Source organism: Bos javanicus, chromosome 12, assembly GCF_032452875.1.
Source record: "Bos javanicus breed banteng chromosome 12, ARS-OSU_banteng_1.0, whole genome shotgun sequence".
NCBI lineage: Eukaryota > Metazoa > Chordata > Mammalia > Artiodactyla > Bovidae > Bos > Bos javanicus.
Window position 1 is genome coordinate 68,900,143 of NC_083879.1, and position 14,220 is coordinate 68,914,362.

The following is a 14,220-nucleotide window of genomic DNA, read 5'->3' on the forward strand; positions in this document are numbered from 1 at the left end:
CCTGGGAAATTCCATGGGCAGTGGAGCCTGGTGGGCTATAGTCCATACAGTCGCAAAAAGTCAGACACAACTTAGGAACTAAACCACCACAACCAGTAATGAATGGATAGAGACTTACCTGAGACCCACGTCTGAGATACAGGGTGTAAGAATCATGAAACAAGTGGTCAGAAGTGGGAATAGAGCAGTCTCAGAAGGCATTTTGGGCAGGCAGGGAAGATGCCAGGCTGAGAAAACACTAGGTGGATACCTGGGCATTGACTTTAAGCAGAGAATGGCAAAATTTTCTGTAAATAGCCACATATTAAATATGTTCAGCTTGGAGGGCCATAAATGAATGCCGAATTAAACAATCCATAAGTGAGTGACCATGGCTGTGTTCCAGTATAACTTTACATACGGACACTGAGGTTTAGATTTCAGATATACACTATTTACATATCACAAAATAGTATTCCTCATTTGTGTTTTTTCAAACACTTGAATATATAAAAACGATTCTTGGGATTATACAAAGTCATTCTTGAGTGTGTGCATGCTAAATGTTTTCACTCATGTCCAACTTGTTGTAAACCTATGGACTGTAACCTGCCAGGCTCCACTGTCCATGGGATTCTCCAGCCAAGAATACTAGAGAGGGTTGCCAAGCTGTCTTCCAAGGGATCGTCCCAATGCAGGGATTGAAACTTTATTTCCTGCGTCTCCTGCTTTGGCAGGCGGGGTCACTACCACTAGTGCCACTTGGGAAGCCCAGGCTTGAGAGCCATACAAAAACAAGTAGCAGGGCTGCAGGCCATGGTTTGTCAACCAATGGTCAAGTCAGAGTCCATCCTTGCACTTAGGAGGAGAACAGCAGTGGAAAAAGTGCCCAAATGGTAATAACCAGCTGTGTCTTCCACAATTACTTGCTGCCATTCTCTGATTTCTTACTTCCATTGTTGGTTTTCCTCTTCATTGGTTTCCTTTAAAATATCCTTTCAAAATCCTTTCTAAAAGCATGATATCTCCTGAGAACAATGGCTCTGAGTTTTGAAAATGAGCAAAGAATGAAAGTTGTTAAAGTAATTGAAATATTGGCCAGAATATGAAATTCATTTCAGATTCCAACATGGTGGGTATGGCCTCTCACTGGATCTGAGATTCCCATGTTTTTGTAGTTGGATAATTTCAGATATCCTTTCAAACAAGTCGACTCTTTGCATCAGGTGGCCAAAGGATTGGAGCTTCAGCATCAGTGCTTCCAATGAATATTCAGGGTTCATTTCCTTTAGGATGGACTGGTTTGATCTCTCTACTGTCCAAGGGACTCTCAAGAGTCTTCTCCGGCACCACAGTTTGAAAGCATCAGTTCTTTGTCGCTCAACCTTGTCCAGCTCTCACATCCATACATGACTACTGGAAAACCCATAGCTTTGACTATAAAATGGACTTTTGTCAGCATAGTGATGTCTCTGCTTTTTATTTAGATACAGTCCACCCATCCATCACAAACCTGTCCATTAAAGAAAAACACCAATAAAGTATATTAACGCATATGTATGGAATTTAGAAAGATGGTAACAATGACCCTGTATGCGAGACAGCAAAAGAGACACAGATGTAAAGAACAGACTTTTGGACTCTGTGGGAGAAGGCAAGGGTGGGATGATTTGAGAGAATAGCATTGAAACATGTATATTACCATAAGTGAAATAGATCGCCAGTCCAGGTTCGATGCATGAGACAGGGTGCTCAGGGCTGGCGCACTGGGATGACTCTGAGGGATGGGATGGGGAGGGAGGTGGGAGAGGGTTTCAGAATGGGGAACACATGTACACCCATGGCTGATTCATGTCAATGTATGGCAAAAACCACTACAATCTTGTGAAGTAATTAGCCTCCAATTAAAATAAACATATAAATTTTAAAAATAAATAAATAAAATAAACCTAGTGAGGGGGTCTTCTACCAACATGCCCAAATTCTTTTGTGCCCCACTCTTTGCTGGCCTGGCTCTAACTCTTTTTCCATCTGTCCACGCCAGGCGACGAATCCAGCGGCTCGGGGAGTGGCAGTGGGTGCATGGATGACGTGTGTCCGACAGAGTTTGAGTTTGTCACCACAGAGGCCCCCGCGGTGGATCCCGACCGGAGAGAAGTAGACTCTTCTGCCGCCCAGCGGGGCCCCTCCCTGCTCTCAGGATCTCTCGTCTGCGTCGCCCTGGCACTGCAGAGACTGTGCAGATAATCCTGGGTTTTCGGTCAGATGAAACTGCATTTTAACTATTGGAACGGCCAACTCACTTCTTTTCTTACACCCCTGGACAGTGGACCATGCCACAAAAACTTACCGGTTTCCGAGAAGAGGGCAGTACTGTACTCTGCCTCCCTTTTTGTTTTCCCAAAGAGTACCGGGCACCAGACTGGACTGCTTCCTCTTTCCTTCAGCTATCTGTGGGGACCTTGTTTATTCTAGAGAATTCTTACTCAAATCTTTCGTACCAGGAGATTTTCTTACCTTCATTTGCTTTTATGCTGCAGAAGTAAAGGAATCTCACGTTGTGAGTTTTTTTTCCCCCATTAAAAAAAAAAAATAGGAAGAAAAGATCATTTTCCTTACAAAATCAGGCCAAACCCCAAGACAACTACAATTGAAACAAAGAAGCAAACAAGAGAGAAAAATAAAAGAGCTTTAATGCCGTAAGTTTGGCATTGCTAGCCAGCTCCCAGTGTAAGCTTTTCAGTAACAAATCAGGGTTACAAAATGCTTATGGGGAGAAAGTTTGACATTTTTTTCATGTAGTGGAAACACTGTTGTCTTGGAGGTCTTGCAGGCTAACCACACAATGCCCCAGCTGATTTGGAGGTACTGAGGGTAAATTTAGAATTCCATCTTTACTATGAGAGCAAAATTTGCTACAGCTCAGCATCTCTCTCTTACCTTGCCCGATTTCAATTTCAGTAATGGCATCATTTTTCTTAATTCTTTTAATTATAGACTTTATAATACAGTGTCTGTCCACTGTATCCAATTGGCACAGACTTTTTGCTTCATTTTCAGTTACTAGTGGACACCTGCATGAACTCATCCCCCTCAAGGGTCTGAAATGAAAACAATCATCAACAATACAATCACTTTGCTTTAGCCACAGGCTTGACACGAATCAAATGTTTCTGCCCTGTGCTCATACCCTCCCCAAAGAAGAGTTCTTTTAATGAACCGCTGAACAATTCGATCCATAAGTGAGTTTTCATTTTTAACTATTTACTTTGTGTCAATTGGTTTCTGCATCACAAGGGCATTCTCTTACAAAATAACTCACAACAACAAAAAACGTCAAGACAAAAAATATATATATATAGTATTGACATGGAGATTTCTTTCACTTTTTTAGTCTTAGTATGATCATCTATTTTTATATCTATATATATATAAATCACAGATTTTAACTTCTTAATTCCAAGCTCAGGGTTGACACACCTTTGTAACGAAAATGTTTTGTCAACCAGCTCTTCTTGTTTTGTGCTGCTCAGAGAAGGGATTCCTCAATTATCTGTGAGCACCAAGAATCAAGAAAGAGAACTTTTTACGTATCTAACTGTCCATTTATTAAAAGTTTGCCAGGGCACACCTTTCTCGCATGAGTGTGCTTTGCCCTGGATGCTCCACACTGTACCTAACTCATGGGCAGAGCCATGGGTGTGCAGAACTGTACCGGTCATGGAAACTGTATGTGCAAGGAATGTGTTATTCATGCAAAACCATTGCTTTCAGGACAACGCCTTCAGCCTAGGATTCCTGCTTGGCACTTGGAGAGATGTCCTAATTGAACAGGCTGATTTATAGCCGAACTCTTCCACCAGGTGTGCCAAAGCCAGGCATGATGCTCCCCTTGACAAAGAGAAGCAAAATAAACCAAACTGGGGCTTTATGAATACAGTTGGCTATCCATGTTTTTTTTTTTTTTTTGGTTTCTATGATGCTTCTGGGGTTGGGAAAAGTAATATTTCAAGACACCATAGTATGCCAGTCACATGTTAACTAACCCATTGGCAGTCATGACACATAAGTGATATTTTTTATCTCCATACTCATCAAAATTATAATTAGTTATCGATTTAGTCATCACACTTAAGTAGAACACATGCAGCACAATAGTATTAAGTATATTTGAGCACTTTTGCAAAACTGAAAGTATTTAGAAGCATCTCTTGCTATTGTATGCCTAACAAAATATGGAACGTAGGATTCTGAGAGACTTTGTGGCATCTTTTCATTTAAATCTTTAAGAAATTAACACTTAATCTAATTCGGCATTCCATACTTCTAGAAAATCATTCATTTCACTGCCAAACTTCAGCTTCCCAGCACCAATTACACATAAAGCATCTCTACGAAGGACCAATTATTTATGTTGCTCATTGCATTTTATGTTCGGAAATCAGTATTGTCTTTCTCCAGTAATTAAGGTGCAATACAAATTAAATCAGTCTTGATTTTCCAGAATATTTGAGTCATCACTTGTTTTCATAGCTTTAAGCTCCAAGTCTTTCCTTTTGAAAAAATATTTCTGCATTGCTTTCTGTGAAATAGATCAGAATGCCTTGTTTTCCCTGAGCTTTCTCCCCCCAGAGGGTTTTGTGCATGTATGTGAATACACCTTATATTAATGAATGTGAACCCATGTTCTGTACACACTAAACACACCAATAATATATAAATGCCTGCTTCATTTGTTTCCATACCTTTGTTATCAATATTATTCATATTGGTGAGCTATAGTGAACTATATGAGCCAGGCAGAAAGCTGACATCACTATCAGTTAATGATGCCACAGCAGTCATCACCCACATGGATGTGGTCAAAATATTATTCAAATTGTACTTCCTGCTTTTTATCATCATCCCACCCCATCATATGATTTTTTAGACTAATTTGACATGAGAATTTTTTTGTATCCTAAGGGAATTAGTTTACTCTAGTTAACCCATTCCAGTAAGTATTTTGGAATTTCCCATTCCCTGCACCACCAAATTAATTTCTCTCATTTTAGCATAGTGATAGGGGATGCGATGATACTCCATTGTTTTTCCTGACCTGCCCTCTTTTGCTTTGAAGTCCCCCAAATTCTGTAATCACATCATAACCTCTGTTATGAGTAGAGAAGAACAGACTCACTGAAATCGGACGCTAGAAACAGTTGGGTGATGCTCATAACTGCAAACACTTAGCTTATTGAAGTGCCTCTATTTACATGTTCTTTAGTTATAATATGTATTTTTCTAACAGAAATACACGTCTGTAATTGGTGTATATTATACTTTGTATATGTTATAACAAAAGCTAAACAGAGGCTAAAGTCTTAAGCAGAGAAGAACGGATTGCAAATTCATGAGTTCGAGCTCCGCTTATGGTTCTGTATTAAAGGACAGACATGATGACCTTCTCTCATTTGAATGAAGGTCAAGTCAGGACTTTGATTAGAGCCATCATAGAACAGCATTAGTGCTAGCAATCTGACTCCCTTACAGTGTCTTAACCAGATCAATATCTTGCATTACTTGCTTTAATTGTAAGGGATAGAAAATACTACTTTGCCTACACTGAAAAACATGATTATTCATTGACAAGCAGTAATCATTATAAAAGTAGCATTCTGTAAATCAAACACTCTGAAAATATTATCGGACGCAGAACCCTGATATTTAATTTATATTCCCTGCTGCAGACATTAGCCTACTTTAATTCTTTAGCCATTACATACATGTTTTGGCTACACACTAAACACCAACTAAAGTCCTCAAGGAGGAATAAAACCGTAGCAGATTCCTGAGTTGTGATTCTTTTATTACTTCTCTTTGCAAGGCTAATTATCAGGTGGTTGGAGGAATGGTGGGAGGGTTAGCAAATGCACGTTTTGACTTATCCAAACCTTGCAGAAATTCAAACTCATTTACTTACAGTCACTAACAAATCTGCCTTCTAACTTTAGAAGAAGGAGGGGAGGAGAGGAGGAGTTTAGCTTTGCTAACAGAAGAGTAAAGGAGACCATAACTTATAAATTTGCGGTGTGTTCCTCCTTGGTGGAGACATTAGCCAGTGTTTGGTTTTAGGCCAAGTTCTACAAATACAGTATTGATTTGTATGCATCCTGGAGCCTTGCTATAACACAGTTTGCTACAGCACGGGACTCAGCCTAGCATGGGGCCATTTGAACCTCAGTGAAGGTTGCATAGGTACTGAAATCTTTGACATTGCCTTGTAATGAGGTACTTCGATGAAAAGACAACTCAAGTTGGCGTAGTAGTGAGGTCTCTGTGTGCATATGCATAACATATATGCAGGACGAATGTGTGCACCAATCAAACCTAAAATTTTATGTGACTGTCAAATGAATATGATTTGGGTTAAGATTTTTCATTTCTGATTTGGATAGAAAATTGCTATTAATCTTGTATTAAAATAGTTTTTAAAAATCTACCAGTGCCCTTTCTGCATTTTCTTAATTATTTTCATAGTCTAAATTTCAGAACTCTTGAATTATTTTGTTTGAGAACATTTTAGAAGCTGCACTATTTTAAAAAAGAAAAAGAACCATAGGTTAAATCAGCACCACCCACTGAAGTACACTTGGCATTTGAAATCAAGAACTTTTCAAACTTTAGAATATTTAGAGCTTTCCAAATGTATATCTTGAGTTTGAGCAAGCTCCGGGAGTTGATGAGGGACAGGGAACACTGGCATGCTGCAGTCCATGGGGTCGCAAAAGTTGGACACAACTGAGCAACTGAACTGAACTGATCGAAGATGCTATACCTCTCTTCTTTTGTGTTGGTTTCTTCTCTAAAATAAAATTTAGTAGCTTGAGAATTGATGTCAGTACTTTATAAATAATGTCAGAAAATAAGATGTGAAAGAACTAACACTTTTCCAGATTTAGCAAATTGCCTTGCCTTTTTATTTCTGGAAGCTCCCATGCTCCCAGGGATGCTAAATACTGTATAACATGCTAAAGATTCATTTAGCAGACTTACATTAAACTCTTACTTGACACTAAACCTGCTCTAGGTGCCAGTCACTGGTTATCAAAATGGCCATCTGGGAAGTATTCATTCTTTACTATAGTTACTCATAATTATTACAAATACATCACTGATTTTAAAAATGTTCTTTTAAATAAAGAAATCTATGTAAATAAAGTTATCACAAATATAACACTGTAAGCAACATTATAATTTTTAAACATTACAATTTAGCTCACATTATTACTATGTTGACTTCTATTAAGGAAAGGGATTCCTATAAAACAGTTAACTTTAGGATGGTGGTAGTGTTTAGTCCCCAAGTCCTATCTGACTCTTTTGTGACCCCATGGACTGTAGGCTACCAGGCTCCTCTGTCCATGGGATTTACCAGGCAAGAATACTGGAGTGGATTGCCATTTCCTTCTCCAGGGGATCTTCCTGACCCAGGAATCAAACCAGAGTCTCCTGAATTGGCAGGCAGGGTTCTTTAAGATTGAACCACCTGGTAAGCACTTAACTTCAGGATCAGATCAGATCAGATCAGTCGCTCAGTCGTGTCCGAATCTTTGCGACCCCATGAATCGCAGCACACCAGGCCTCCCTGTCCATCACCAGCTCCCAGAGTTCACTCAGACTCATGTCCATCGAGTCAGTGATGCCATCCAGCCATCTCTTCCTCTGTCATCCCCTTCTCCTCTTGCCCCCAATCCCTCCCAGCATCACAGTCTTTTCCAATGAGTCAACTCTTCTCATGAGGTGGCCAAAGTACTGGAGTTTCAGCTTTAGCATCAATCCTTCCAAAGAAATCCCAGGGCTGATCTCCTTTAGAATGGACTGCAGGATAATTCCATCTAAAAACCAGAATATAACAATTCTATTTGAAAATAAACTGAAACCAATTTCATGGAAAGAAAAAAAGCTTTCAAAGGGTTTTGAAAAAAATAATAAAACCACAGCCAGGTTTATCAACAATATTTATTTTAATTTGCTCTTTGGATAAAGGGACTAAGATATAGTCAGAATATACACATAAATATGAAAGAGGACATTGATTTTTCAAATACTAACTTGTGAAATAGTTAGAAAGATGTAGCCATAATTCTTACTGTTCAAACAGACATTCCCAATTCATTTAGTACAGATACATCTCCATTCCACAGACACATTTATTTGCAGATATAAACATGTGCTAAGTGTATTTTGTCAGCTCACGGAGGACACAGCAAAGCTAGGATGAACTAGACACCTGCTTTTGTAGTTTGCACACCTTGAAATAGCAGAGTAAGTAAATGAAAATTTTACCCAGCAAGTGTTCAAGTTTGGAGAGAAGCAGAAAGGAGACAAATAAATTGGATTTGAGGCGAGTGGAAGAGTATTTACCTCGAATAAAGCCATCTGCTCTTCAATAGGAACTGTCTGTGGAGTTTTAAAATAAAAGAAAAAAAAATTGACTTAGGCAACAATAGTCATCTATTCTTCCAAAAAAGAATGTGAGGAACACTAAATCATATGCCAGATACAGTTCTGGGTACCAGAGCAAGAGGCCAGAAAGGACTGAGACAGAGGGCTTCCCTGGCGGACCAGTGGTTAAGAATCCACCTGCCAATGCAGAGGACAAGGGTTCAATCCCTGGTTCGGGAAGACTCCACATGCCAAGGAGCAACTAAGCCCATGGGCCACAACTACTGAAACCCAAGTGCTCTAGAACCCATGCTCCACCAACACGAGAAGCCACGACAAGGAGAAGCCTGTACACTGTAGCCAGAGAGTGGCCCCTCTTGCTGCAACTAGAGAAAGCCCATGTGAAGCAATGAAGACCCAGAGCAGCCAATATATATATATACAATTTTTAAAAAGTTTGCCCAAAATAAAAGAACTGAGACAGAAACTGGCTAATGACTAAGGAGGAGATGCCCCTTGAGACCAGTGGTCCAGGGGAGCCCCAGGTGATACTCAGGCTGTGATCTAATGATGGGAAGACGGTGCCATGTGCAGACCTGGGGACGGGGACTGCCTGGCAGAGTAAAAGCAAATGTCAGGATCTTAGCCCAAAATGAGGGTGGCTGAGGACCAGTCGGTGAGCTGTTGGATGGTGGAAGGTGGTTGAAGAGTTGAAGAAGCCATGCGAAGCTTAACAGCCAAAACCCTGGTTTTTTACCTTCCGGTGAACCCAGAACCTCAGAAGGACCCATCTCTACACGGCAGCCCTGCTGGTGGCACTTATTAGTATTTTAAAGCACATTTTAACAAAGAACTATGCTAAGGTCTTTATGTACTTGATCTTCATAGCATCTCTATGACATAGAAATAAAAATGTTCATTTTATATTGAATAAAATTAAACACAGTGAGATGAATTAACTTGCCCAATGACACAGGTGAGGCCACGATAGAAACTGAGATCTGTAACAAGTAGGCAGAAAAGTGGCCGTATGTAAGGGTAACTGCAGTTTTTTATTATACGTGCAACTGAATTATCTGAGGGTTTTCTGAGAATTGGCAGCAAGTGTGTGAGCAGGCATTCATAGATGTTTATTTACACAGGGGATATATATTAAAATTTTATTCTGACATGTAGTACCATTTGGGCTTCCCCGGTGGCTCAGCAGTAAAGAATCCTCCTGCAATGCAGGAGCTGCAGGAACCACAGGACACATGGATTTGATCCCTAGTTCAGGAAGATCCCCTGGAGGAGGGTATGGCAACCCACTCCAGTATTCCTGCCTGGAGAATCCCATGGACAGTGGAGTCTGGCAGGCTATTGTCCATAGCACCACAAAGCGTCAGACATGACTGAATCGACTAAGCATGCATTCACAAGCATGTAGTACCATTTACTTGCTTTCTGTTTCCTTTTTTGCAAAATTAAAGTCCTATGTAGACAAATGACTGACTCTGGGTTTCATGCATAGTATTGAACTTATAAGCCATTGTTAACCAAAGTTTGATGTCTAGGACTGGAAAACATGTCCTAAATCTAAATCTGCTTTCAAAACTAAATCTGCTTTCCTCCTCTATTTGTCAAGTTGGCTTGAACATCATATTTACAGAAAGCAAGTCATCCACAGGGCTTAGCTTGACTCACAGGGCTTCTTCCTATTCATCATTGCTGTTGTTTAGCCGCTAAGTTGTGTCCGACTCTTTTGAGACCCCATGGACTATAGCCCGCTAGGTTCCTCTCTCTATGGGATTTCCCAGGCAAGAATACTGGAGTGAGTTGCCCTTTCCTTCTCCAGGGGATCTTCCCTACCCATCAAACCCATGTCTCCTGCATTAGATTCTTTAGGACTGAGCCATCAGGGAAGCCCTCCTATGCATTAGCCTTGTCTACAATTTGTTGTCCATTCAGGCAATGAAGTGGATGGAAAATATGAATCAAGACAATGCAATAATTAGATCAAACAGACAAGTAGTCTGGCTGCTTTGTTGACTGACTTGACTGCATCTTGAAAGTATGACACTGAGACCCAGCTGTATCAAAGTCCTCGTGATAGTCTTCTCAGTTAAAATAGAGACCAGATGGTGGATCCCACGTGCCTCTCTTCTTCATGGAGTTAGAGCTCCTTCTGTTGTTGGAGTCCTTCTCAGGTCATCACCTTCCTTACCTGAGAGAATTGAGGTTACTGATCACAGGTTTTATTCTCTTTCAAAGATACTCCTTGGACATTTCATAAAGATAGATGAATATCAAGTTAGGGAAAGGTTGGCCTATAAAACTCTACTTCCTTTTCTGTCATGACATAAAATGCCTTCTATTTACAAAAAGCATTTCACCCTCAAGGGTGCTTTCGAATCTGTTTTCCTTCATAATCTCCACCACACCTCCACGAACTAGGTAAGAATTAGTCATCCTTATTTTACAGATCAGAGACACTGCCTAGTGGAGCCAAAGTCCTCTTAGTGTGTTTATTCACCCCCTTGCTGCCTTTTCTCTCCCTCACTCCCAATCCAACCAAATCTTAAGGACTTCCCTGTGAGTCATTCTGGCTTCTATCAACCTCTCATTCATTTATAGAACCAGCCCTCAGTAGCTCAGCCACAGGAACACAGGAGCAAATCCTCCAAGCTAGGTCTCAGTAGAATGATACCCCAAGAGTCTTCTACTTCATCTCTGGTCCTGAATCACATACTGGGGATCAGCATGTACTGAACTCCTGCATGTGAAAACTTAGATGTCCCCAAATTATATCAACCCAAAGAAGTTTCAGGGCTCCCCTGGTGGCTCAGTCAGTAAAGAATACACCAGCAATGCAGGAGACCACCTGTAACACAGGAGAAGTGGGTTTGATCCCTGGGTTGGGAAGATGCACTCCAGTATTCTTGCCTGGGAAATTCCATGGACAGAGGAGCCTGGTGGGCTATAATCCATGCAGCCGCAAGAGTCAGATATGACTGAGCAACTAAACCACCAAAGAAGTTTCACCCAAACACCTTTATTAAAAAGCTTGTTGGTAACACCATAGCGATTTCACTGATTTTTGTTTGTTTGAAATATCACATATGAATTGGCATGTTCAGGCTGTATTTCTATAACCAAAGATAAGCCCAGATTCTGTGCATGTGTTTGTTTTTAAGCCTGGGGGTCTTTTATCTTTAACTGAAAAGAGAAACTTTTACATTGAATAGTGTCTTAGTAGACAGAGAGCATGAGCCATGAGAAACATGAAAGCAAAATGTATTTCTCCAGGAAAGACATAAATAAAGACTTCCCCTACATACAAAGTCTTTCTTGTACTGGAAGAACCCTGTAATCTTTCCCCTCCTTGTGCCCACAAGCAGGGAGAGTGAGGTAAAATGGAGCGGAAGAGATAAAAATGAAGCAAGAGAAAGAGTAGAGATCCAGTGGCATTGCCATTTGCAACACATGATGTTTCCTACATTATTTCGATCAATTCTGAACCTTCACTGTGAAAGCCTCCTCTCAAATGAAAGACACCTTACAGACAACATAAAATAATGGCATTTAAGGAAAAACTTAAGTCACAGAGAAATGCCAACAAGCATATGAAAAGATGTTCAACCTCATTAATCATCAAGGAAATGCAAGTCAAAATAACTATGAGCTAATACTTCACAACAGGTAAGATGAAAGTGAAAGTGTTACTTGTTTAGTCATGTCTGACTCTTTGCAAACCCATGGACTGTAGCCACCAGGCTCCTTTGTCCATGGGATTCTCCAGGCAAGAATACTAGAGTGGATTGCCATTTCCTCCTCCAGGGGATCTTCCTGACCCAGGGATCCAACCCAGGTTTCCTGCATTGCAGGCAGATTCCTTACCATCTGAGCCACCAGCGACTTATTCAAGATGACCACTATCAAAAAAAAAAGAAAAGGAAAATAGAAATCATAAGTGTTAGCGAGGATGCAGAGAAATTGGAACCCTTGTGCACTATTGGTGGGAATGTAAAATGGTGCAACTATTGTGGAAAAGAGTATAAAGATGCCTTTAAAAACTAAATACAGAATTACCACATGATTCAGCATTAGCACACTTTCAGGTATATACCCAAGAAGATTCAAAATGGGACCTTGAAGAGAGATTAGCACTTGCACTTTCACTGCAGTATTGCTCATAATAGCCAAGAGATAGAAGCAGCCTACACACTCATCAATGAATGAATGGACAAGAAATGTGATATACACATACAATGGAATACTAGTCAGCCATAAAAAAAAGAAGAGACTACTTTCATACGCTACCAAGTGGATGAACCTGGAGGAGCTTATGCTGAGTGAAACAAAGCAGCCACAAAAAGACATATGAGTGGTGATTTCCAGGGACTGTGGGGTCTAGTGGGAAGGGGAGTCGCTGTTCAAAGAGTTCAGTTTTGCAAGATGAAAAATCTCCAAAGACCTGTTGCACAAGAAGGCACATGTACTGTACTATATACACTTACAAATTATTAAGATGGTAAATTTTATGTTATGTAGTCTTCACCACAATATAAATAAGTAAGTAGAGAGATGGATAAAAATGCACGTGCCCTGTTTCCAGAAAGTGCAGAGTCTAACGTAACTGTGGGAATACAGAGCAAACTCATAAACAGCTCAATGTGTAACTGCTGTGATAAATGTGATAAAGGCTTTCACCATGCACTATGGAGTAGAGAGGCAATGGGGTTTGTGGAAAGAGAACTGGTTTAAAAAAAAGACAAGACAAGAAACCTCAGAGGGACTGTGTACATTGAATGATTGAGTACTCTTCTCCACTCACAAGTTATAAATAAGAAGTCTCAAAGTCCCAAATTGTTTGAGACAGTCCCAGTTATACCTGTTGTTCCAATGTAATTATTAATAGCACCCCTTTCCCTCTCTGGAGAGTGTCCCTGGTCTGAATGACAAATTACATGATCACCCTGGGTATGAATAATGGTTATTCACAAGACCAATTTGCACTCAAAGGTACATGACACCTTACAATTTTTCAAAATACCCACCCAACTAAAGATGTACTAGGTAATATTACTGACAACTAAGCTTCCCATTTAAATTCACCCTGCCTACTTCTATTGAAAAACATCTGGAATCAGAATCAAGAATCCAAAAATAACTCTGACATCATCAATTACACTATATAATCTCAGCTTTACAAATGCCCACCTCTAATCACCTCAGAATGGACCATATTTGGAACTTGATCCCAGGTGAATTACTGTTCTTCAGTTATTTTGCTGGATATGCCAGTGAACAAAACCACTGAGAGTTGGGGCTGCCCTAGAAGTTGCATTCTGATTCCATTTGCTGCTCCTGGAAGGATGTAGTTGGAGACATGTTTTCTCTGTTTGCAATCTTAGCAGTCCCAAAACAAGCACAATCATTTCCTTCTGTTTCTTCACTCACGTGCATGGTCAATTTCTTGATGAATAACTCTCAACCCACAGCTCTCAATCTTTCTCCTGCCCTAGCACACAGGACACATGATGTTCACTCAGGTGGTGTCAATAATTTCCTGTGCATTAATTGTACCCTTCACTTTTCTCTCCTGCTCAAAAGAGCATATAAGAATGCAAGAAAGCAATGGGCTTCCTAGGTGGCTCAGATGGTAAAAAAAAATCTGCCTGTAATGTGGGAGACCCAGGTTCAATCCCTGGACCCGGGAAGATCCCCTGGAGAAGGGAACAGCTACCCACTCCATTATTCTTGCCTGGAGAAGTCCATGGACAGAGGGGCCTGGTGGGCTACAGTCTATGGGGTGGCAGAGTCAGACACGACTGA

At 40.5% G+C, this 14,220-nt stretch overlaps 1 protein-coding gene across 2 annotated transcripts in view; it reads left to right on the top strand.

The window, feature by feature from the left end:
- GPC6 (glypican 6) overlaps positions 1 to 6,460 on the top strand; it is a 1,234,631-nt gene extending 1,228,171 nt beyond the window's left edge. For both annotated transcript variants that reach the window (XM_061435212.1, XM_061435213.1), the window contains exon 9: positions 2,024 to 6,460. In XM_061435212.1, the coding sequence (XP_061291196.1) occupies positions 2,024 to 2,226 (203 nt within the window). In that variant the 3' untranslated portion in view covers positions 2,227 to 6,460. The remainder of the gene's footprint in view (positions 1 to 2,023) is intronic.
- The last annotated feature ends 7,760 nt before the right edge of the window (positions 6,461 to 14,220 follow it).